Consider the following 25,830-nt stretch of genomic DNA (forward strand, 5'->3'; position numbering starts at 1 on the left):
AATAATGATTATGCTGAGAGGCAAATGAATCAGTCCTTAGTGAGTTTCTTTCTGGGCCAACAGTTCTTTGATTCCCAATTTCAATGTCCAACAGTTTAGAGCCCCAGTTTCAATGTCAAATAGTTCCTTATGTGTACATGTCAGCAATGATATCTGGATGGTGGACAAATGGTGGCAATGCAGGTCCAACCCTCTCTGGTTTGGTCCCGGGCAACCTGCAGTGACGCTCAGCTGCTTAACGCTAGTATGGCAAGGCATCGTCAGCGTCTTCCATCTCTGGACTGTTTCTCTTCTTGTCTTCATGGCTGGAGCAGTCCTGTTAATTCCTCTCTGTTGCAGGAATCCATATGGTCTTGGAGTTGTTTTCTGATAATATACAAACATATTCTCGATCAAAAGTTAATAAAGGAATCTTTTCTATAAATTTGACTTGGGATCCTTTTTATTTTTGCCCAAACGATTTTTCTTTGGCTTGTTTTGACACCATGTGTGTTTTTCATGGGTGTCTTGCTGTTAGCATTACAAATGAAAATTAATTTTCTAAAGTAAAAATTTTCTAGATGTAATTTACTTACAGGATATTTTTCCTTACATGATATTATTCTATCCCCCCTTTTTTTGATTAATGGAGGCTTTTGGAAATTTTATAATGCAGTCTTGATAACTTTAAATTTTAATTTTTTGCACAAAAATATGACTGCTTTAGGTTCATTGCATGTTAAGCAATTTTACCATGAGATGAACTACCAAGAAAAATTTTAGTTAATACTTTAGGAACAGCTTTTTGTCCAGTACAATTAAATTTTCTTGAATATTCACTTATTTCAATTAGCCAATTTAAACTAATCTGAAAACTTGATTACTATTTTACTGTCAAATTTAATACTCTAACAACAATCTTAGTTTACCCTGTAAATATTAGTGGAAAGGATTATTTGCATTCTTGAGTAGGCCCTGAGCATTCCTGGTGCTAGGCTGGATTTAGATACAGGGCAGCTGCGATTGGCCAAGTCTCTGTTACCTGGGTCCCGATCTGAGCTGGGCGTGGGAAGCGAAGCAGCCATGGGGGCAGGAGACCTCCCTCAGAAGGGGTGAGGGTTCAGGCCCCTGCAAGGTTGGGGGGGTGAGGGTCTGTGCCCCACCTCTGTTGACCCCCAAGTTCTCTCCTGATGGCCCCTCTGCGACTGTGCCTGTCTTAGGTTGTTCCTTCCTTGAGGAATCTTACCCGTCTCTGGCTAACCAGCCATCCCCTGGGGCCACACGGGTGATGTGAGGTTCAGTTCTGTCTCCTTGGTAGCCTATGCCCCCGTGGCCTCCACGCCCAGCACCTGCCTTGGGATCCCCTCGCCTGCTGGTGGGACCCCGGCACTGATCACATATCTTGGGGAACCCAGGTTTCTTCTCCAGGGAGGGCCCAGCTCACACCATTGGGCCAGAGACAGATCCATGGTACCAACCACCATGAGGCTTCAACCTCAGCATGAACAGAAAGCTCAGGCAACAGCTGTGGGCAATTGGATTGTGAGAAGAGGGTCCCTTTTGGCAAAAAGGGCAAGAGGGGCCAATATAGAATGCTCAAGTGCCTTCCCAGGGGGCCCTCTACACAGTGGAAGGGATTAAATCCTTTCCTGTCCTGTCCTTTTTAAATTGCTGCCAAACAAGAATTAGTTTGTAAGTTTGTTTGGGATAATTGTACAATATGCTATTGTAAAATATCAAAAATTATGATGACATTGTAGAATAATATCATGTAAGGATATTCTTTCTCTAGGCCATGGCAATTTAATTTCAAACTGGCTGTCAATTTCTTTTTGTATAGACAAGGTCTTAGTTACATTTTCTGCACCTCTCCCCAGAGCAAGCAGTGATAGTCCCCTCCTTTGGTGTCCACGCAAGCCAGAAGCCTCTCTAATTTTACACACAAAGGAGCAGTGGTTTGATTTTGTGTCATACAAAGGGGAAGCTGGGTGGCGACACCTGTGTAATTATACTTCCTTGCCCACCCATGGTCCTCCTGGATGACCAAGGTGTTTGATATTATAGGTGACTACATTAGGCGGGGGATCAGCCCACGTAAGGGGTCTTACCCATGAAGGGTCAGGAACATAAGTCCAAATACTTCCCCATTTGCCCCAGGTAATATTACCGTGCAGCTGATGACTGCTAGCATGGCAAGAAAGACGTTCTCAGGCGTTCTTGGGGTTCTGGTCTCCTCACAAACTCGCTCAGCTTTCTGTACCGTCTTCTTTACCATGCCCCAGGTGGCCTCCGGGCTGTTTGTTGTCCGGCCTGTCCTCCTCCTGCTCCTCCTCTTCGGTGGATTGCTTGGAGTCGCTGCTCTCTGTGGCTGAGGTAGTTGATTGTCTGCAGCTGCATGGTGTGGCTCCAGGCGCAAGGTCCTCATTAGTCTGGCTAGTTTCTCTCTTGGATCCCTGTTGCAGTTTAATATTTCTAGCAGGAATCCACACAGTTTGGAATAATTCTCTGGAAATATACAAGCATACCCTCTGCCAAAGGTTAGTAATGGATCAGGTCCCTTCCATAAACCGGATTCGGGATCTTTCCATTTAACTAGACCATTTTCTTTTGTTTTATTCTGACACCAATGCAGCTCCATGGGTGTCTTTCCATCAGCATCACAAGTGAAAAAATTTGAAGTAATTAAGGCTTGGTGCAGCCTACCCACAGGTGATTTCTCCATCATCCCCCCCCCCCTCTTTTTTGTTTTTCAAGTTGGGATTTTAGCCGCTGATGCTGTCGTTCAATAATGGCCTGTCCTTGGGAATTATATGGTATTCCTGTAATGTGCTGAATTTTCCACCTTTCAGGCGCCAGATGTGGGAACCCCTTTCCACGTCCCGCGTGGTTCAGGGTTCAGGTTCAGGTTCAGGGTTCGGGTTCTGAAGGAGGCCACACACAAATGAAAGAGACTAGAGAAGTATTAATTTGGGAACTGGGGGTCAGGCGGAAGCCCAGGAGAGGGCTATATCCCGCTCTGGCCCTGCTATCCCTTTTATTAAGATTATGGGATACACCCATAGCCTTTAGGCAGGAAACTCCAATAACAGCCAATCAGCAAGGATTTACGTAAGACTAACAGGTGGAGGCTGCTTCAGCTACCAATGTCTCAACTAAACAGTGGGTGATTAGCTCCGACCTTTCAGAGCATTTAAGCTTGGCCAGCCTTCTGGGTTCCCTGTCCACATCTCTCTGTCAGTGAGGACAGTGGGCGGCTTCCAGCAGCCCTGACAGGAAGTAGCAGGGCTTTCGAATTGGGCGGAGGAGGAGTCCTGGAGAAGAGAGAGGCCAGCCTGCGACACTCAGCTTTCCTGGAGCCCCACCTGGTGGGGCCTGACAGGCGGCCCCTCCTCTGTCTGCAGACAGGCCATCTCCCTGCCGCTGCCTCACACAGACACAGTGGAGAGGACACCGGGGCTCTTCCCCACGCGGAGCTCCTCCGGCAGGACCGCACGCCATCCTGTCACCGCGCTCAGCAGGAGCTTGCGTCCAGGACACCGGGACTGTCTGCAGACACTTGGCGCTGTCCCCTTTTGGGAGGGCGGCCGAGGCCAGGGACATGGGTGATGGTTCCGCAATTCCAGTCCGGAACACAGGCCCACAGGAAGAATGGGGTGAGAGGTCAGCGGTGCCGGGTCCGGAACCCTGAGCAGCATTGTGATTTCATCATTAGCATCCTCTTTTTTGGGTGATGAAGGTGACTGGTTTTCTTTTTCCTGCACAAATTTACGTGACCTGAGACTCTAGACGTGCAGTCCCTGGGACCCCCTGCACTCACACGTCTGCTTGTGCCAACACGTGGCGCCCCGGGGACCCAGGCTCCCTCTCGGTCTCCTTTAGGCAGTGTAGCTCCATACGAGCCCGGAATGTCGGGGTGGCAGCTGGAACCTCGCCCCTTCCCAGTCCAGTCTGAGCCTGTGGGCTGGCCAGCACGTAGCGCAGCATGCTTGACTAATTGGCGGTGATGTTACCGCCCAAGGGAAGGCCCCCGTGACTGAGCAGGCAGATGCTTCTGTGGGAATGAAAAGGCCACAGCACCGCAGAGCCGCCCCCACGGGCTGTGCCCCCCCCACACTCCCTCCCCGGCTCCAGCACAGGAGGAAGAACCTGTCTTCTGTTACTTAGGTGTTGGTGTGACCTCCCATCCCTGAGGGCAGTGGCGGCCTCCGGACACACATGAGTCAGGAGCCCTGGTTGTGTGACATGCGTGCAGGAGGCAGCCCCACACACGGGAGCCCCAGTTACTGCTCTGAGTCCTGCCCTGCGGGTGTCCTCGCTGTGTCCGTGCGGCCCAGGCACGTTACCTTTACTCTATGCGCGTGTATTTCTGAAACCGTGTGTTGATGGCAGCGTATGCCTTGTACCTGGCACATCCCGGGCCTTCGTGGTCATGGATGCCACATTCCCTGGTGTTGGGTACCCCTTGGGGTTCTCCCAGTTCTTGGTGTGTGTGCCACCAGCCAGCATCTGGAGGGTAGTGTTCCTGCTATTGGACTGGGAAGGGTCGCGCTCCTGCGCTCAGACTGCGCGCTCCCGGGAAAGCCGAGAGCCTGTGAGCCACTCCACTGGTTCTCAGAGCGGCCGGTCCTGGGTGCTGATGGCATTGGCATGGGAGTGCGTGTTGTCACGCTTACGGCAAAGTGGATTTTATTATTTAGCTTCTATTTCTGGGATGAAAAGGAAAATTTAAGAGGGAAATAACTAGGGCATGGAGGCCTGGGATTGACAGGTCACCGTGTGGTTGACTGGGGGGTGGGGGGAGGTTGGGCATCACCCCAGTTGGGAGGCCAGAGCCAGAACCACGCAGACCTTGGGCCTATGTTGCCTATTTTGCCTAAGACCCATCTTTCCTAATTTCTTCGGGATGAGCTACACACAGAAATGTGCCAGACAACACAGGATGTGTGCAGAGCTGTGGCAAGAGCATAGTTCTCCAGGCAGTGTCGGGGCGCCCACCCCCAAAGAAGGAACTCCCTGTTTCCACCAGAAGGGAGCGAGCGCGAGCTCAGTTCATGCAGCAAAATAGCTGGGTCCTTGCATGTCGAGGGACGTTCCGAAGAACCCAGAGGGACGCTGTTCCTCTCTCACGGTCGTCCCCAGGAGAGTGTGCTCAGTTCAGTCCTTGGTTCCTCTCCTGGCCCTTGAAGCATGAGGATAGGACGGCTAGTTAGCGTAGGATGCACTGCTAGAAGGCGTCCTTCCATGGAGAAAACCGGAGCCCTCCGGCAGGAGGCAGGGCCGCTCCTGCAGAGCCAGGAAGGAGCCCGAGCTCAGGCAGGAATCCTTGTTGGGCGACTCCACACGGCGGTGCTGCCGAGAGCACGCGGGAGAGCAGCCAGAGCGTCTGGCCAGAAAGCACAGAGTGGAAGGACCTGGTCCCTGCGTCTCCTCTTCCAGGCTAACGTCATGACTTAACCAAACCTTGCACGTCGGCTTCCTTTCCTAATGCGCTGAGCTGCACGCTGACTTCAGAATAATCACAAGCTTCCCACACCCTTGTGGTTAGGTGGTGGGGGTGGGTTTTCCCAGGGGAGCCAGGGTGGAGTCAGGATGGACCTCAGGGCAAACTCCGGGGAAAGGCTCCATCTAGGGCAGATGCTTACCTGCCCCCCTGTGGGCCCTGTGCTATTATTACTATTGTTATCAGCACTCCATACTCACGCATGCTCACCTTCCTAGCCCATTAATCCTGCTTCCTCTTCCTCCATGGCGGCAGGTAGCAGGGGAGGGTAGCTCATTCTCACACATTTCCCCACCCCAGAGGCTTTCTTGGGCTGTTTGTCACCCAACAAGGAACTTCACCTGCTTTCTAGAAATCAGGAATGTCAGCGGAATCAGACCTGGGTCCAGCCCACGAGGACACTGCTTCATGCACCCCTCCCCGCGCTGCCCCAGTGCAGGCAGGTGGGCCGACAGCAGCGTATTCAGATGCAGCTGCCCAGCTCGTGCGCTCCAGGCGGGGGCGGACGTGGCATGGACCAGCCCACGTTCTCCCGCGTGCGGTCCCCTGGCCAACCCTAGACCTCAAGGCGGGAAGGGAGGCCTTAGGCCTGGAGACTGCCCCAGCCCCACTAGATGAGCGGACAAGAATGCGCGGCCCCTCCCCCAACTGGGAGCTGCTGTGGGGCGGGCCTGGGGTGCCTGCCCACTGTGGCTCCCGCACGAGGACCCTAGCACCTCTGTCTGCTCTGTTCTCCATGCTACTAACCAGGGGGGGAGGGGTTTGGGTGCAGTTTCGTTTGGGGGTTGCTTTGCATGTCGCTCTTCCTCTCGCTGTCAGTTGCGGGCGGAGCCTTTTCCTTTCTGTGATTCAGGTGCCTCATCCTTTCCTTTCCAGGTTCTTCCAGCTCTTTTAACATGTCAAACTCTGGAGATTTGTTCATGAGCGTGCAGTCACTCAATGGGGATTCTTACCAAGGGGCCCAGGTTGGAGCCAACGTGCAGTCACAGGTAGGGACCAGCCACTGTGCCGGCAGGGGCACCTGGAGCCCAGAGCCCTCGGTCGTGTGGGCACTTCCTGGTCATGTCGGCACTTACCGCTTCAGAGGGACACGTAGACACAAACCTTAGCAACAACCAAACCAAACCGAAACAGAGACAACCATTGTCGTGGGGAGTCTCGTCCACACTTGGTGAATGCATTTGGCTCTGGCTTGTCAATCACACTGGGAAGGCGGGGCAGGAGCGAGGGGACTCAGCGCTCTGTGCTCACTGCCTGGGACACAGGGGCTGCTCGGGCATCGGCTCACTCTCCGGGTCTCCCTCTCACTCCGGGTTTCCACTCACTATCTGCCCGACATGGAGGTGAGTCCTGGGAGGCAGGCGCTGAGCGTCTCCTGCTTCCAGGTGAACCTCTGGGAGACCCCGCCGGCTGACCGAGCCCATCTCCCCGCCTTCCGGAGGGTGCAGGGACCCGTTCTGGTGCGAGTCCAAGTCCATGCTGGGAAGCGAAAGTGAAGCACGTGGGGTAGCCCAGGGTCCCGGGCAGCTCACCCTCCCACCCCTGATGGGCGAGGGGCAGCGGGGGCTCTGGGTCAGAACTGCCCAGGCTTTACCAGCCGTGCCCACCTGTGTCATCGGCATGTGGCCAGGAAGCACCACGTGCCCAGAATAGACCGCAGGCCGGCGCTCCAGCCCTCGCTCAGGAAGTGCCTGGGTCACGTGTGAGGAGATTCGGTCACACTCCGGCCAGGTAGCAGCGCTGGCCATCATGTGTCCCCAGACAGATGCGTGCCAGCCACACCTGCTCTCGGGCAGTGGCTGGCCGGGTGCCCTCTATGGGACACCAGCCGGGAAGAAGCACGGAGATGTGGGGGGTCAGTGCCCCCCCACCTCCTCCACCGCCTTGTGCAGCTTCCCGGAAGCTCAGTGGGTGCCCCCTTTCTGTTACCGTGTTCCTGTCGCCTCACAGAGCTAGAGGGGAGACTGGGTTGGCTCAGAGAGGAGCCAGCCTCCTCCTCGTGGACCCCCAGAGGAGCGTCTCCGAGCAATGGCGCGACCTGGCATGCCGAGCGGTGAAGCCCTGACTAACCTCCTCTCTCGTTCCTCCGCAGGTGGATACCCTTCGCCATGTTATCAGCCAGACAGGAGGATACAGTGACGGACTGGCGGCCAGTCAGATGTACAGTCCCCAGGGCATCAGTGTAAGAACACAAGTCCCCTCCGTCCTCTCCCTGCCAATTCTTTCACAGCCACCGGGCTCACAGTGACACTTAGTGGGACTCATCTGAGCTTAGTTTCTCGTGTCTATCGGTGACGCCGTCGGCAGCATTCTGCCCACAAAACCGAGGCGCTGGGGTGGGCGTCCGGGGCTGCCAGACACAATCAGCCTTGGCAGGCACCTGCGGCCACATGCCTCTGCTGCGGGAGCAGTTGAACAGGTGACCGACGACAGGGGTGGGAAGGTCGCCGAAGCCGGCCTGGGAACGGGAGCAAAGCTGGGAGCCGGTGTCCGTTGCATCAGGTGTGTGGTCTAAAGAAGAGCCCTTTCTCCGACCTGTCGGAGGCCGATTAAAAAGCAATCAACGGAGAGGCGAGGCGGGGTTTGCCGAGGGACGGGCGGGTGCTGAGCATCGTCCACGGGTCCTTGGGTCCCCGCGGCTCCCGACCAGCATGAAAATGCATAGCGACAAGCTGTGTCGCACAGAGTGAAATCGATCAGACAGACACAAGGAGAACCGAGTGTGGATTTGGGACAGCAATCCAACTCGATTTCTCAGATCAGCCGTCCGCTCCCTCAGCAGCGGTGACAGCAAGCTGGGACAGGACGGCCTTGCAGAGGCGGCTGCCCCTCGGCTGAGGGTTTTGGGCCTGGAGCCCCGAGGCTGGGGCACTGCTGGCCGGGCCTGTGGTGGGCGGGTGGGGATGGCTTTGTTGTTTCGTTGGGATGATTAGACTAAACTGGGGAAGGAAGGAAGGGAAAGTAGGCATGACACGTCATCCTCGCTGTGCCGACTGAGGTGTTACGTCTGCCATGGAGGTGACGGTCCCTCCGCTCCGTGATGGCCAGTGGCATGAACTGTGTACCAGGGAACCGCAGCTTCTCCGTCAGAGACGGCCTGGGTGAGAGGGCGAGGAGTCAGCCCAGACTCAAGGAGAGCGGGGGTGTGTGCTGGCTGGGACGTGCTGTCCCCCGAGAGTCTGGGCTCACCACAAATGATCCACTAGAGGGGTCGGGCCGCTGGGGGCAGGCCCAGGGCCACACCCACGCCAACAGGGGGAGGGCCGTCTCGGGCAGAGTTCGAAGCAGGCAGGGAGTCAGAGCTGACCCTGGTGTGCTCTGGCCAGTCGAAGACCCTGGTCCTCTGGTGCTCACGCTAGTTGCTATTCGCGTAGGAACTGGTGAGTCGCCAGTGCCCCTCTAGAAACCACCGATCCTGGGGAGAAGTGTGTGCTCAGAAATAGGTTCCAGATGAACTAAGTGGATGTGGGGTGCTCCAGCCCATATGCATTTACCCACTTCCTGACAGATTTTTCCAGAAAGAGCTTTGTTCTCTGTGAGTGTGGGGATGAGAACGTGGCACGCTCACAAAGGAGCCGAGGAGTCTGCGTGATGGGCAGGAAGCGGGCGGGCAGCCGCATTGGCATCTTTCCCAAGTGGGGAGCAGAGCCTCGGACCGGGAGGCCAGCACTCCCCTCCGACGTCACCCTGTGCGCTGGGCACCGTTTCTGGAGTGTCGTAACCGCACATGTGCAGACAATCACGTCTGATGGCACAAGCCGCTCAGACACGGCTTCAAAACAGCGTGAAAGAGCCTCTCGCTGGCTCCCCGTGAACTTGGTTATTGTTTCTGGGTCTTCAATGTGCGGGGGGTGAAGCAAAGGCCGGCCAGACAGGTGTGTTCCTTCCGTGTCAGTTTTAAATTGTGCCCCTGCCGAGACCAAGCATGTTAGGGCGAGGTGACTGTTAATGGTGGAATGAGCTGGGATGTGTACATGTCCGTGTGTGTGTGTATCCTTATGTGCGCGTGTGTGTGTGCATGTATTGTGTTTGTGTCCTGTGTGTGTGCCCTTTGTGTCCTTGTGTGTCTGTGTTGTGTGTGTTGTATGTGTGAGTGTGTCTGGTGTGTGTGTGTGTGTGCATGTGTTGTGTGTGTCCTTGTGTGTGTGTGTTGTGTGTGTCCTTGTGTGTGTGCATGTGGGGTGTGTGTGAATATGTGTCCTTGTGTGTGTGCATGTGTTGTGTATGTGTCCTTGTGTGTGAGTGTGTGTTCTTGTGTGCATGCATGCGTTGTGTATGAATGTGTGTCCTTATGTGTGTGTTCTGTGTGAGTATGTGTCCTTATGTTTCTGTTATGTGTGTGTTGTGTGTGTGTCTGTGTTGTATGCATGCATGTGTTGTTTGTGTCCTTGTGTGTGTGTGGTGTGTGTGTCCTTTGTATGTGTCCTTGTGTATGCATGTGTTGTGTATATTCTTGTGCGTGTGTGTGTGTGTCTTGTGTGTTCTTGTGTGTGTGCATGTGTTGTGTGTGAGTGTGCGCTGTGTGTGTGCACGTGTTGTGTGTGTTCATGTGGGTGGGTGCGCGTGGGTGTGGCAGCATGGGGCTGTGGCTGCCAGGAGAAGGAAGGGAGACAGAGCGGGAGGGAGACCAGAAGAGACAGGACAGGAATGAAAGGTTCCAGCCAAGAAATGAAATAAACGCCCGCAGCCCCACAGCACTGGAGCCCAGCTGGGCCCTGGCCGTGTTTCATCCGAGCAGGACGTTTTCTGGGCAGCCTCCTCACTCCCCTGGCGATTCCACAGCTCCCATGTGTTACAGCCAGCGTCCGTGGAAATCCGTGAAGCTACACCACCTGCCGTTAGTGAGGCTGAGGAGCAAGGGGGCCGGGGGGCGGCCCACATGTGTGTCCAGGGAGGCGAGGAGTGTCCTCCAGAAGATGGGCAGTGGTTCCACCCTGATGCCAACAGGGCTGCCCTAAGCCAGAGACTGTGGGTGGGAGAAGCCCTGGCCGGGCGTCCCCGGCTCCTGGGGTGCCGTCTGCAGCATCACAGGGATAGTGTGCTCGTTTTCTCCTCGGGGGCACGGGTGGGTGTTCCCCGGGAGGTGGTGAGGGGTCACTGACTGTCCTGAGGGAGGTATGCTTCCGGGGATGGAGCTTCCTCAGCCCTCCTCAGCCCGTGACAGGACATGACACCGCTGGCCTGCTTGTGTCCCACAACAAGGGCGACCGTGCTGGGTGGGCGTGGCGGGGAGTCAGGGGCGAGACTCCAGGCGCCTGCCGCTCACACGCTCTCTCCGATCCGTCACCCGCGAGGTCAGAAGCAGTGCGTTAGCTGGACTGCAGAGTACTTTCTAGTACTGTCCCTGCCTCTTGCTCTGTCTCCGGCCGGTCCCTGACCTCTGGCCTTCCCTGCCCGAAGTCCTTGCACCTCTCTGTTGCCGCCTCCGCGCGTTCAGCCTGAGACCCCCGCGTTCCCCGCCCCTGGCCGTTGCCTCCGTCCCAGCGGCCTGGGATGCCGGTCAGTGTGGCCAGCTCCCCACTCAGGATGTAATGACCGGTGGCTCTTCCATGCAGCTGTGCAGTATGTAGTGATGATTTTTATCTTAAATGTTTACAAATCCACAATACTCTCTTAGTAATTGTGAAAGGCTCTTCCGTCTTGTTTTTGTAAGAGGTTTCCAAGCTTTCGGGCCAGTGCATGTCCTCGGGGAATAAGATTCACACCTGCATTAACCGTGGGAGGGGGAGTGACCATGTGGCCAAGAGGGCCCTCCCTGGAGCCTCGGCTCCTCCTGTCCCAGAGCGGCCTGTGGGCTCCCACCGGGTAGCGACGGGGCGGCGTTTCCCACAGGTGGTCGCCGTCCCGTCCGCCAGGCCGGGGACTAGAACTGCCCCTGGGACAGGATCGCGCCAGTTGTGCTGACGCAAGTCGGTCCTGCCTTCCGCTCTGCAAAGAAGAAACTCACACCCTCCGAAGGGCAGCTCGTGCTCGGGGTTGCCCCGCAACTGGCCTGGGCCCTCTACACTCAGGAAGCAGCGAGCGAATGGACGCGCTGGAGTTAATGGAGCCGTCAGCGCCGATTCCCGAAGAAGCCTCTCGCCTCCTCGGAAGGAGGACCTCGTTCTCCCGCAAGCTTGACTTTGGATACAATAATGGACCTCTTTCTTAGAAGAAGTCAAGCATTGTTTTTAAATTTGGTACATTTCTAAAACTCTACTTATCTCTGGCTTCATTTGAATTGGGGACGATTCTTTTCCACGTTCCTGAATATTAATATTTAGATCTGTACACACTGTCGATCTGATAGAGAAGAAGCAGAAGGCAGGACCGACCTGCATCTGGGACAAGTACCAGAGGAGGAAGGAAGTGAAGAGACGCCTGTTCATCTGATGTTCCCTGAGCGCCTGGCTGTGGCACCTGGAGCGGGTGCTCCCTGGGCCTGAGCGCCTGGCTGTGGCACCTGGAGCGGGTGCTCCCTGAGCGCCTGGCTGTGGCACCTGGAGCGGGTGCTCCCTGAGCGCCTGACTGTGGCACCTGGAGCCGGTGCTCCCTGAGCGCCTGGCTGTGGCACCTGGAGCCGGTGCTCCCTGGGCCTGAGCGCCTGGCTGTGGCACCTGGAGCGGGTGCTCCCTGAGCGCCTGGCTGTGGCACCTGGAGTGGGTGCTCCCTTGGCCTGAGCGCCTGGCTGTAGCACCTGGAATGGGTGCTCCCTGGGCCTGAGCGCCTGACTGTGGCACCTGGAGCGGGTGCTCCCTGGGCCTGAGCGCCTGACTGTGGCACCTGGAACGGGTGCTCCCTGGGCCTGAGCGCCTGACTGTGGCACCTGGAGCCGGTGCTCCCTGGGCCTGAGCGCCTGACTGTGGCACCTGGAGCGGGTGCTCCCTGGTGCCTGGCTGCGGCACCGGGAGGATGGCGGCCTCAGCCCCGCTGTTCCTCGCCCTCATGCACCTGTGGCAGCCAGCAGGTGGGAGGTGCCTAGCGCAGGCCCTGCGCCTCCCCCAGGGAAGGACCACACCACTCAGGAGTCAAGGTCATGTTATTTTGGAAGCACCTGGGGAGTGGCCCTTGTAAGAGGACTTATATCTAACCCCGTCAACTAAAAATGCAGCGTTCGTACAAGCAGGCGATGGCACTGCCGTTCCTCATAGATGTCACAAATGGCTGCACCACAAGCCCCTTTCCCTGGCACGTGGGATCCGAAGGTCCTGCCACGGGTGGGAACTCTGGTCACTGCTGTCCCACATGCACCGTTCGCCACACGAGGCTGGTGGGCACCTGAGACGTGGCGAGTGTGGCCGAGACAGTGCGTTTTCACTTAGACCTAAAGTGAGTGAGTTGATATACAAATCAGCTTCGTGTGTGGTGGCTGCCGTGTTGGATGAGTGGCTCCAGGGCCCTGACCATCCTTTAGTGGCCACCAAAGGCGGGATGATGGTGTCAGGGAGCTAGGCACCGCGTGGGAACAGCGCCGTCCTCACACAGAACACAGAAAACCACTTTCTGCTTAAGTACATCTTTCCTCATAAAAACCTAGCTCTTTATTAAAAATTAACTGTGTACAAGAGGTCAGCTCAGATTAGCATATATTTGCTCTAAACACTGAAATAATATGGAGGGAGGATTTAAGATATCTTCTATAATAATAAAATCGTAATATGCTAATTAGACCAGCTGTCCTTCCGGACGACCTTCCGGATGAAGTCTCAGCGGGTGGGGGCTGAGCCCTGGCACACATTCCGTGCATCGGGCCTCTAGTAAATATATAAATGCCTACATCAATTATTAGCAATGGCCGGCTCAGTCAGCCACTAATTCATCGAACCCAATAACTTCTCAAGCCCAAGCCGGGCCCAGTGGTCACGTGCCGCAGGGCAGACCTCAGGCCCAGTGTCTCGGTGGAGAGACTTGGCAGTTCATTACCACAGATGGCAAGACTGTTCTAGAAATCTAGGTGCCAAATAGCAACATCGGTTACCTTTTTTAAAACTCTGGGACTGCCCTGGCCGGCGTGGCTCATGGTTAGAGCATTGGTTGTGCGTTGAGAGGTTGCAGATTCAATTCATGGTCAAGGGCACATACCTTGGTTGCAGCCTCCATCCCGGCCCCACTTGGGGTGTGTGCAGGAGGCAACCAATCGATGTGTCTCTCTCACATGATGTTTTCCTCTCTCTTTCTCTCCTCCCCCTTCCCTCTCTCCCCCTCCCTCCCTTCCACTGTCTCTAAAAAATCAATGGATTCGGGTGAGGATTAACCAAATACAACAACAACAAAAATTCGGGGGACAGCCAAGTGGGAGAAGAGGCCAGTTTTGCCTGTTTTATAGCCTAGACCAGCGGTCGGCAAACGCATTAGTCAACAGAGCCAAATATCAACAGTACAACGATTGAAATTTCTTCTGAGAGCCAAATTTTTTAAACTTAAACTATATAGGTAGGTACATTGTTATTAACTTAATTAGGGTACTCCTTCAATAGCACTGTATGTGCGCGCCCACACGTGGTATTTTGTGGAAGAGCCACACTCAAGGGGCCAAAGAGCAGCATGTGGCTCGCGAGCCGCAGTTTGCCAACCACTGGCCTAGACAGTATTGAAGAGGCTCTGGAGGCAGCAGGTGCTCCGAGCCTCCAGGAGGCTGTGTAGGGCCGGTCGCAGCGGGACCAAGACTGCCATCCTGCCGCCCATTGTCAGCACTTAACAGGAGCTTCTTCACCGAGTGAAAGCGTTACTGCGACAGACTGCACAGATAACACAATGTGAACCAGCTTAGACGGAGAAATAGAAAATAGAAAAGTCATGGCAGAAATTAAATGTGAAAGAGCCAGGAAATAAGAAAAACAGAGAAGTAGGAGGAAATAACGCACCATTACACTACAAGCCTGTGGAAGGATGAGGATGGCCGGAGAACGATAAGAGTGCCTGGGATGTGGCAAGAGGAAGTAAACAAACACTACGGAGAACAATACAAACAGAAAACGAGCGAGGGCACATGGTTAGAATCACAGCCTCGAAGAACGTGCTTACAGAGATTATAAAACAGATCGAGTAGTAATAAACTGAGCAAGTGCCGTAAAGCAGGAAATTAGAGAACAATTAAAAACAATATGGGCAGAAAATTAACAGGCTAAAACGACGTTTAATAATTGCATTAATAACTAACACTTATTGACTTGGTCCCCTGTGCTAGGCAGTTTATATGCATTAACTTATGTAATTCAGGTTTATTAACACAATTAGGTCGGTTTTAAAATGTAAACAAGGAAGTTAAGAGGCATCAGAACAATCACAACAACAGGACTGAAGGTGAGTGAGACAGACCTGCCGACGGGGGCTTCCGCCCTGTGTGCGCTGTGGGCCAGCCCCGAGGACCGGCCGGGCCTTCCTGTCCGGACAGTTTGCAGAGGCGCCTGGCGGTTCTCCCCGCCTGTCCTGTCGTGAGTGGAGGTTCCTGGAGCCATTCCCAGCAGTTACAATGTTCCGGCCAGAGGTCAGGGGGCAGTCCCGCCACAGTCCTGCTCACTGAGCACCTCCAGGCCTGCAGACCACGCCCGTGTGCGGTTCTTCTCGGATTCTTGCTCTTCCTTCCTCTCCAGGCCCTGGTTCTGATGAGAGGGTCCTGGTTTTGTAACCAGGCCTGATACATAGTAGGTGCCTAATGCATACTTTTTGAAAGGAGCCTACTCCAGCCTTTGTCAAGAGGTCTTTCTTCTCCTCCCTCCTCTCCTCCCTCCCTCTCTTCCCTCTCCCTTCCTCCCTAACCAGCAGGCAGGCTGTGGCTGACTTGTGGCTGAATTGTCTGCCTGCCCCCAAAGACTTTTGCATTTGTGTGTGTTTGTTATTCGGAGAGTCTTTCCCACAAAAGAATGGCTTTTTTTTTTTTTCATTTTTCACAGCCTGATGCCCATATTTGAACCCCACCTTATCTAAACCTTGTACCCTGTAACCCTAGCCTACTCCCACCAGAAACCTTTTGTGGGTGTGTATTCAGAGGCCAGAGCAGTGGGTCTTCTTCCTTCTCTTCCTCACTCTTTTTTTCTGGGACAGGTGCTGTCTCAGTGGCCTTGAGCTTGGTCCACAGTCATTCCTTCATTCACTCATTTGTTCAGCAGGAATTTGCTTGGACTTGGTAGTGACCATTGGACACGAGGGCAGGGAAATAAAAGATCTACTGCCTATCCCCAAGTAACGCCCATCTCGTCTAAGCTGAGGGCTATGTTGAGCGGTGTCCTTTAAAGGGACAGCAACCACTGAACTCTGCAAGGCCCCTGTATTCTGGAGAGAGCTGGGAATCCCTGGCTGACCCCCGTGCTGGGTGGGTCCGGCGGCTGCTCTACCCGGACCTGCGGCACCAGGGACTGGTCCTCACCCGCAGCTCTGGGGTTTTCCAGGGCACCTCACACACCAAGACCTACGTTAGCTGTGGGCTTCCCTTCACATGCTTTGTTTCAACGTTACAGATTAACATGTGATGTGGAACATTTGGGGAGTGCAGGGAAGTCACGCGGAAGAAAAGGACTGCTAACTCCTTTCTCAGCAGCCTCCTGGCATTGTGTGTGCAAGTGTGTGTGGTGCATGTGGAAACGTGGTGATCGTATAAAAAATGTCATTTTGTAACCTACTTATTTTACTAAAAATACATTGTGAGTGTTTTTCTTATCATTAAACATGTCAAGCATAACTTTAGTAACTACATAAGGAACCTGTTATAGGGAATGTCCGTAATTTACTTAAGCAGTCTCTACTGTGGACATTTAAGCTGCTTTCTCTTTTACAGTTTTAATAATTCTGTGGCAAACATCATAGTTCAGGGAATTAAGTTACTCCTTGGACACATTTCTGGAAATGGAGTCAACAGAGCGAAGGGCAGAAGATGTCTACCCCTTTTCTCCTGGAAATATCTATGCATTTGTTCTTCTCACCAGCAGCTCAAAGTTGTCCCCAATCCCTCACAAGCTCAATGACAATGACTTAGCCGTGTTTCAGATTTGTCAGTTTTTCTCTATATAAAAGGCTAATATGCTAAGTGTCCGTTCAGGTAATGATGTCACATAGCAATGCCCACTTCCCCTCCCTAGCGACGACTAGCCTCCTTGCAGTTTCTTCAGCCCAGGAACACAACTTGCTTTATAGCCAGGTGGAAACAAATGTCTTTACACTGTAACCAAATGTCTGTGGAGTGTTTTCCTGTGCCTCATCTCATTTGATCCTCACAGAAGTCCTGGAGTAGGTAGATAGGAGACTCGATGGAATCCTATTTTCTTTTCATTAGCCAGAAAATGGAGATTTAGAAACTTGACCTGGCTGAAAAGAAGAAATGGTGGACCTTGAAAATGACTCAGATTTTCTCACTGCAGAATACAGTCAAACACAGCTGCAGTTAAATATTTTACCCTTTGTTCTCCCTGCGTGATCCACAATAATAATCTGCTTTGTGTTGATATTTACTGCTGTGTTGCTGACAATTGCCTGAAAGAGAAGTTGGGGTGCTTCACTGGGCTGGAAAAAGTTTAGCTAAATCGAAATCAGATCTAACTAAGCAAGTTTATTCTATATCTATAAAAGGCTAAGTTGACTCGCGCATGCACGATGCATATAAAGCTCTAGCTGGCGCCAATCGCACATGCGTGTTTCTATCTGTCATTATCAATCATGAATTTGGTTGACACTTCTATTATAGAGAAAGGGCAAATAGCGATATTAAAATATTTATTCTAATTAATTTCCTTTCAATGTGCATGAATTCATGCACTGGGCCACTAGTTAAATCATAAAAGGGTGTCTCACTTTTACTTGACTTTAATTTGTTTCTCTTTGATTACTAGTGAATTTCTTCATGTTTATTAGCCTTGTAAATGTGTTCTTGAAATGTCCCCCTTTTTCTCAGTGACTTCCCCCACTCTCCCACAGTGCGATGCCCCGCCAGTGCCCTGAGGGTGTTTGGAAATGGAGAAAACTCTGCTTGTAGATGGTGGGACGGCCGCGAAGGAGGCCTCCCCACCCCATGTCTCACTCTGTTTATTTCAGTGGAAAGTTCTTCGGCAGGAAAGCCGTTGCTATCCTAGGAAATCTAAAGGCAGATCTGTTAGTGGTACTATTATTGATCTTACAAAGAAAAGAACCAAGCTGCAGTGGGAATATAGAATACCTTCTCTCTCTGTCTAGTCATTGCCCTGGCTTCTCCGGACCCCCTAGCCCGCCACACGGCTCGGGTATTTCCACCGCACACATTTCTGGGACAATATAAAAGGGAAAAAACTAAAATTTAAAAAGTCAACCCACGTTCCATGTGGACGAGAATCCAGCCTAACGAGGGTGTGCCTGCATCAAGGATGTGCCGTGGGTGGGCCGGGTGCATTCGCAGTCTGGATGCTGGCGGTCTTCAAGCCTTTCTCTCACGCCACCTGTAAGCAGTTCTGAGCGAGATGCCTCCCTGGATGAACAAGGCAGCAGGAAGGCTGTGCCCCTGCACCTCTACCCCCCCACCCCGCACGTTCTGTCGGCCGCAGCCCTGCAAGCTCTCAGCGCCATTTGAGCACATTAAGCAGCCAGCTCTCTGGTGACATAGCAATTAGGGCTCAGAAATAGATTTGGTGCGTCACGGAGGATAAGGGTTTTGAAAGTTTCTGTTGTGATTATAGCTTGTACCTCCCACAAATAATAGGCTTCAAAATAAGAGGCTGCCAGCGCGGCCTTTGTGGCTTTGTCTCAGTGGTGGCATGTAAGTTGCTATTACTGTCCTCGGTGTTCTTGAATATGCCAGTCTCTGGGTGTGGAGTTGGCTCCATGTCTCTCCGCGGCACGTCACTGTGGGTCTGGTTATCTGGGGTGATGGCTGTGTGGACAGCAGACGAGGGAGAGGGGCTTCAGCTTCCGTGTGATGTCAGTGGCCTTGAGGTGTCCACCCCGAGTGGTGTGCATGCTCCGTGGAGATCCCATCACGTGGAGCTGTGTGTTAGCCTCTATGTGCACCGTGAGTAAAAGATGGCTTTCAACAAAGGAAAGCAAAATCAGAGGTTATAAAAATAAAACGAAGAACTTAGGGCTGTATAGAGTCAGCCCATCAGATCATTTATACTGAGTAAAACAAATACCCTTTGCTTGAATTATCCAGATTTGGCTATATGAGTAAACATAATAGTCTCTTACAGCTTTCTTCCCACAGCGTGTGTGTGTGTGTGTGTGTGTGTGTGTGAGCGCGCGCGCGCGCGCACAAACATTCCTGAGGTGCTATATGTTCTGAACGTGTGCTCAGTCTATGAGAATACCTGCATTGTGTGTTCTGCACACTGTGCTGATGTGTGTAAAGAGACGTGTCTGGGGTTTTGCAGGCCTGAGTGCGGAGGGTGTCCATTCAGATAGAAATAGTGTTCTGCTCTAAGACACCTCTATTTAGCTCAGGCAAACTGAGCTTTTTTTTTTTCTCTGAAAAGTTAAATCAAACAAATCGTAAGTTTTAACTTCCTGTGTATACATCAAACCTACGGAGTCCCTGAGTCTGCAGGATGTGGAAACATTATGTGTAACCGTCACATTTGCACTTTTAATAGAAGTAGAAAGCACCTGACCCTAAAGCTGGGAACTGTACCGCGTGAGGGGACGGCCTCAACCATCCCCTCCCGTGTCCCACGTGCCTCACATGGCGGCATGAATGCTGGGTGTTCGCAACAGGTGAAATAGAAAAGAATGACGCTAAGAAGGTTCCAGGGTAGATCTTGATCCCAGAGCCCACTGACAGGTGCCCTTCAGTTGCATGGCGCTAAGTGCTGGCAGGATGGTGTGGGGTGGGTGCAATGGCAGGTAGGGTTGTGTCTGGATTGTGACAGGGCACCCCTAGATGGCAGTTAGAGTGCATGGCACAGAAGGTTGAAGAAGTGACTTGTAACAAGAGAGGTCACGTGTTACCAATGGACATTGGACAGGTTGACCGTCTTACTGTACAGTCTCGGCCAGGACCCGGCGGTGCGGTGTAAGATAAGCCGAGCTGACCAGCAGTGTGGTCCTGCACAGGGTGGCATGTCAGGAGGTAGACCTGGGTGTATATGTCTCAGTGCAGGCTATCAAGGCTCGCTCTCGGCTGTTTCCTGGGTGTACATGGCCAAGTACAGGCGGCCAGGCTCTGTCTCAGCTGTTTCCTGGGTGTACATGGCCATGTACAGGCGGCCAGGCTCTGTCTCGGCTGTTTCCTGGGTTTACATGGCCAAGTACAGGCAGCCAGGCTCTCTCTCGGCTGTTTCCTGGGTGTACATGGCTTGGTATAAATGGTCATGGAGGTCACTGACCCGAGACCATATATCTCTCCACATCCAGTGCCACTACATGTTCCCTCACACTTCATTTGTCCCTCTTGGACATTGTCTAACATCTGTGAGGTGCAGGCACTGGTAGGCAGCTTGGAATCGGCCAGGAGCCCACAGTGGTGCTCATGGTCTGGTGGGTGACGTGGGAGTGGGTGAGGACATGCCCTGTGGCAGCACCAGTGCCTTGTGATTTGACAGAGGACAGGGCTGCCCCCAGGAGACCATGCTAGGGGCACATGGGACACGTGCTCACCCTCAAAGTTGGAGACAGCAGGTGTGGGTGGTGGGTGAGTGGCTCTCTGCTGTGGGAACCCCTGAGTAGTGGGAGGGGGTGTTGAAGCATCAGCCACAAGCATTGAGCGGGCAGGAAGCCCAGGCCTGAGGAGGACACGGACCCTCCGCTCGAAGCCACTGAAGGTGGGGGGGGGGGGGGAGGAGGTCAGACTGCATTTTGAAAGGTCACAGCTCGAGATGGGACTGCAGTGGCCAGGCTGAAATTTTCCAGGGAGCATCCTGGCAACTCGGAGCCGCTCTCGGAAAGCGCTCCCTGTAAAATGCTGGGAAAACTGCGCCTGCCAGGGAACCTGGTTGCTCCATCCACCTTGGTGGAAAATGGTGGCGCTGCCTGTGACTGCCCTGGTGAGCGTGTGGGTGCTCGTGCATGTCACGGGGCAGGGGTGCCTCTGTGTCTCTGTGTTTCTCTCCCTGGCCGGCCCACCAGTGCCGGGGGACAGCCCTGAGCTCTCCTCCCAGCCACGCCCGTGTCTGGGCTGCTGGCATCTGGCTGTGTGCAGACCGAGCTCCTCAGAGTGCTGACATCAGCCGCTTTGTGGCACCTCAGCGTAGTTCTGGGTTGCAAATGAGAGTTTCTTAGTGCCCAGCTCTCTTAGACTGTCACATTCGGTGATGAATTCTCCGCATCAACCCTGTGCTACTAAGGTGAGTCAGAGGAAGGAGGGGAGGGTGGGCCGGGCCTCAGCCCAGCCAGCACTGCTCTGGGCTCAAAGCCAGCCAGATATATTGCTCGGGACCCAGGCAGGCAGACTCTGGGCCAGCTCAGGGCAGGTGGCAGGGAGAGAGGGGATCAGGGCAGGTGGCAGGGAGAGAGAGGATCAGGGCAGGTGGCAGGGAGAGAGGGGATCAGGGCAGGTGGCAGGGAGAGAGAGGATCAGGGCAGGTGGCAGGGAGAGAGGGGATCAGGGCAGGTGGCAGGAGAGAGGATCAGGGCAGGTAGCAGGGAGAGAGGATCAGGGTAGGTGACAGGGAGAGGGGATCAGGGAAGGTGGCAGGGAGAGAGGATCAGGGCAGGTGGCAGGGAGAGAGAGGATCAGGGCAGGTGCCAGGGAGAGGGGATCAGGGCAGGTGGCAGGGAGAGAGGGGATCAGGGCAGGTGGCAGGGAGAGAGGGGATCAGGGCAGGTGGCAGGGAGAGAGGGGATCAGGGCAGGTGGCAGGGAGAGAGGGGATCAGGGCAGGAGGCAGGGAGAGAGGGGATCAGGGCAGGAGGCAGGGAGAGAGGATCAGGGCAGGTGGCAGGGAGAGAGAGGATCAGGGCAGGAGGCAGGAAGAGGGGATCAGGGCAGGAGGCAGGGAGAGAGGGGATCAGGGCAGGAGGCAGGGAGAGAGGGGATCAGGGCAGGAGGCAGGGAGAGAGGGGATCAGGGCAGGAGGCAGGGAGAGAGGGGATCAGGGCAGGAGGCAGGGAGAGAGGATCAGGGCAGGTGGCAGGGAGAGAGGGGATCAGGGCAGGTGGCAGGGAGAGAGAGGATCAGGGCAGGTGGCAGGGAGAGAGAGGATCAGGGCAGGTGGCAGGGAGAGAGAGGATCAGGGCAGATTGCAGGAGAGAGGATCAGTGCGGAAACCTTTGGTTCCCAAATACCTTGACTGTTTTGAAAGCCTAGTTTTTCTGGTCTAGGAAACGTGTCCAGATCTGCTCTCTTGCCATGGTGGGGATCTCCCCTCATGCTGCGGGGAGGAGCTGCCCCCCCCTCAAATGCCATAGTCACCCCTGCCCCGTGACCCCAGATATCCCAGGAGCGTCATGCCTGGTCTGGGCCTCAGTCGCGTGTTCGGAGCAGAGGGTTTGTTATCTGGGAGGGAACACGATTAGTGCCTTTCGCACACTCACACTGTGTCGCAGCACAGTCTGTGGGCGATCGAGGGTGGGGTCATGAGGTCACTGCCACAGCACCTCCGGCCTGGGCTCTCCGAGTGCTGGGATCCTTGGAGGGGTGCCCACTAAGGCAGGTCCTGTTGGAACAGTTGCTGTTTGGATGCTCTGGATTGAGTGTTAGGAACAGGATGTACAAATGGAGACCGAGCGTCGGCTCCCGGCTCACCCCCTCAAGCCACTTCCCACAGGCCAGGCCGAGGCTCTGGCGTGAGCACCCTCTTCTCCCGGGTCGCCCTTGTACATCCTCCATGAAGCCTCCTGACGCTCCAACAAGACGGGGTTCGCCTTCATGGAACCTTCCTCACAGCCGGGCTGTGCCTTGCTTAGGTCCTGCCTTGAGCCATAGTTCACCCAGGTGTGGTCAGTGCCCCGCTGAGGACAGGAACAGCCCCCCGCCATTGACATGTGCCTGAGGCACCTGGGACCCGGGACTTAGGGCACTCCGAGCCGGAAGGGCCCTTCGGAGGAAGTTGGGCAGCCTTTTTGTTTTTCTCAAGGGGAACTCGAGGCCAAAGGGGTGGGAGTGCCCGGCCAGAGTCAGCACCGGGACTCAGGCCTCTGGACCTGCAGGGCAGGCGGTCTCACCTGACGGAGGGGGGTCTCTGTATCACCGGCACAGGGGAGGCCCACTCACTGAGGGGAGGGGGAGCGACCACAAGGACAGCCTGCTGTCGAGTGCCCCCTTGCAGGCCCTGAGCTGCCTCCTCACAGCTCCTCCTCGTCATCGTCACTGTCATCGTCGCCGTCACCGTGTGCTCCCAGCGCCCCTCGCAGGCCTGACTTCTCTCCTTCTTCCCTTCTAGGCTAATGGAGGTTGGCAGGATGCGACTACCCCCTCATCAGTGACGTCCCCTACAGAAGGCCCTGGCAGCGTTCACTCCGACACCTCCAACTGACCTCCCCACACGTGCATCCCGGCTGACCCTGCGCCCGGCGGGCGGGGCCGGAGGGAGGGTCTCCCACGCTGAAGCGGTCAGACCGGAGGCGCAGCAATCAGCAGCCACCATGAGCTCCTCCCTCTCCTCCTGGGATGCCCCTCCGGCCAATCTGGACACTTCTTTATACTCTGTCCCCTTTTTCTGGGTAGAAGCCAGCCTTCCCTGCCAGCAGCGTCAGCCTGGTGCCCTCACCGCCCCTGCCCCTGCCCTCTACTCCCTGGGCCCCTGCCCTCTACATGTCACTGAAGGATATTTTCAACAATTAGAGGAATTTAAAGAGAAAAAATGCAAAGAAAACAATAAAAGCATTTGTATGTTTTCACGCCGGTGGTATGAGGAGCCACGTTACCTCATCGAGCCCCGTGCCAGGCAGCCCTGTCTCCCGTCACTCACTACCTCTAGCAGCAACCGCCCGCTGCCTCCCAGCCCGGCTCCCCTGGGTCCTGCCATAGCCAGGCTCTGAGGTTGCTCTGTCCTGGCTTCAGCTCCGCCAGGTAGATGCCAGGCAGGAAGTCAGCGACAGTAGAGGGCGCAGGCCTGAGAGGCAGCGTCCCAGGCTTCTCGTTGTCCTAGGACAGCCCCAGGTTTCAGAGGCGGACTTGGGGCCAGACGCTGTGGAGCCAGGAGTGGGTCAGCGTGGTGCCCAATGCATCACAAGGGGGGAGAGGTTCCGTCCTGAACCCTTCCCACACATGCGTGTGCGCACATACCTGTAGGCACATGCACCACCCCACGATCAGCCACATGCCCCATACAGATGCCTACATTAGTAACCATGCCATCCGCCTTGTGAGCCCATGAGAGGGACTCTGAAGGACACAGGCAAGCAGCCTACAGGGTCCAGGACTGGCGGCCCCAGCGCGCGCGCGCGCACACGCGCACACGCACACGCACACGCACACGCACACGCACACGCACATGCACACCAGAACCACCCCCACAGGGCAGGCCAGCTCCCAGGGTCCCTCTCTGCTGGCTCTTCCCGAGCCTCAGGCGCGGGCACGTGTGCGGTGGAGTGTTCTGTTCTGTTCTGTTTTGTCTGGGCGCTAGGGACGTGTCGTGACCTGTCCAGTTCTGTGCGTCGCATCTGGGTCTGGAGGACGCGGTGGTGTGAGCGCTTGACTCGGTACCTGTTTGCTGGCTTGTCTGAGGACCTGTTAGTGACAGAGGCGGAGGTCACGGTCTCAGTGTACTCCTCAGGTGACGGTCACGCGTGGGCATGCCCAGGGGGATGTGCAAGAAAGCTGTTCTCCGATGTCGCCTGTCGAGTGGGTGGTGCTCAGCTCTCAGGGCCTCGCTTCCGGACCTGTGACATGCAGACGGTTCTGCCGGGCTGGCCGGGCTTGTGGGACAGGATGTGGGGGTCCTTCTCCCCGAGCTGCAGGGTGAGGTCGGGAGCAGCGTCTCCGAGAGAAACGCTCAGGTCAGGAGGGCAGCGGCTTTCCTGTCTAACGTCTGGTCACATCGGACCTGCCGCCTCGGCCACCGTGATGGCAAAAGGCAGGGTCGTGGCTGTTGCTTGTTTGGTTGCTTTGGTCTGTTCGGTTCCTTAGGATAGCGCTAACCTCCCAAACCGGAAACCCGGGCCTGGCTCTCAGCTGGTGCTTGAATCTAATGGGGGCCCTGCCAGGGCCCAGGCCCCGCCGGCCACGCTGCTGGAGGGGCTTCCGGAGGTGTGGCCCTGCGAGCGGCTCGCGTGGCGCGGCCCAATGCGCAGCAACTGCTCCTGCGTTGCTGGAGGGCGTGTGTGTTGGAAGGGAGAACAGGTGGGAGATGCTGGGATTATGCTGATGAGGAGCATGAGGAAGCCATGTCGGGCCCGTGTGCCCCTGAGCTGTCACCAGGTCAGGCTCCACGCAGGGTGCCGAGGGCACCGCGTCTCCACCCAGCTGAGACCAGTCTCAGGCCGGGACGCGGACGCAGGCCAGGGGTACCTCGCAGACGCCTGGCCTAGGGCACAGGTTCTGGAGCCGCAGGAAGGCCGGGTTTGGGTTGCAGGGTTTTCGTTTCGGATCAGTGGAAAGGGGAGCAGAGCATGGTGCCCGCCCTGTGGCAGCCGCACTCACTGTCACCGTCCCACGCAGACCTTTCCCATTCTCCCTCCACGGCCACACTCACATCCAACGTGGCGCCATGAGGTCTCTCAAGTTCAGCGAAATGTGAGCGCACAGTCAGCCAGAGGGCGCACAGTCAGCCAGAGGGCGGGTGGGCACAGGGCCTGTGGCGGCAGCACCCGGGGAGCTCCTCCCCCTCCGCCCCGCCCCCCGCGTGCTAGGGACATGGGAGCACAGTGTCCTGGCCGCAGCGCCCCCTGGGGTTTGCCCACCTTTAAATGCTCATCGCCCCCTTGCCGTCCCTCGCTCCCTGGGTGGGGTGGCCCCCCGCACACGCTTCTGTCTGGTGGCACCTTCGTGACATGGTTTTATTTGGCTGCTGGTTGCCTTTTCTCTCACTTACCCTCCCCCCTTTCCTTCTGCGTTTTATTTTTCTGCCCAGAAAAACCTGACTTCGATACCAAAAAAAGATAAAACTACAGAAACTCAAATTTAAAGAAAACTTTTTAAAAAAATACTCAACAATCCTCTCAGCTTTATTAACATTTTCCATTGTTTCTTGCGACTCGTGTCTTGTTCTTTGTAGTACTGATGACGAACATTTGATAATGAATGTTCTTGTATATTCAGATAAAGGGAAAAAAAACCAAAAAAGCGGTCTGGATTTAATAGTGTTTATAATAAAAATTTTAAAAATGACCCTCACAGCACGAAAAGCAGGACGGGGTCGCCTCCGTGCCCACGCCCTCATCGCCACGTTTGTTTTCACACGGAACGACCCGCATTGACCATGCTCCCATTGCTCTTTTATTTTCTTGCATTTGTGAATTAGTTCAAGAATGCTAGACAAGTGTCGAGTTGTGCACACCCATTTCCTGTTCCACGATGTTTAAAAGTGACCGTAATTCATT

General features: G+C 55.0%; 1 protein-coding gene across 5 annotated transcripts in view; it reads left to right on the forward strand.

Annotated features, from left to right (window-relative positions):
- PBX1 (PBX homeobox 1) overlaps nt 1-25,413 on the forward strand; it is a 210,540-nt gene extending 185,127 nt beyond the window's left edge. For 2 of the 5 annotated variants that reach the window (XM_080648713.1, XM_080648717.1), the window contains 3 exons: nt 6,356-6,468; nt 7,572-7,661; nt 22,731-23,196. In XM_080648713.1, coding sequence (XP_080504839.1) covers nt 6,356-6,468; nt 7,572-7,661; nt 22,731-22,823 — 296 coding nt within the window. In that variant the 3' untranslated portion in view covers nt 22,824-23,196. Of the gene's footprint in view, nt 1-6,355; nt 6,469-7,571; nt 7,662-22,730 lie in introns of all 5 variants that reach the window. The other 3 variants (XM_080648714.1, XM_080648715.1, XM_080648716.1) reach the window with 3 other exon arrangements.
- The last annotated feature ends 417 nt before the right edge of the window (nt 25,414-25,830 follow it).

Source organism: Plecotus auritus (genome assembly GCF_963455305.1).
Source record: "Plecotus auritus genome assembly, chromosome: 12".
In the NCBI taxonomy this organism is placed as follows: domain Eukaryota; kingdom Metazoa; phylum Chordata; class Mammalia; order Chiroptera; family Vespertilionidae; genus Plecotus; species Plecotus auritus.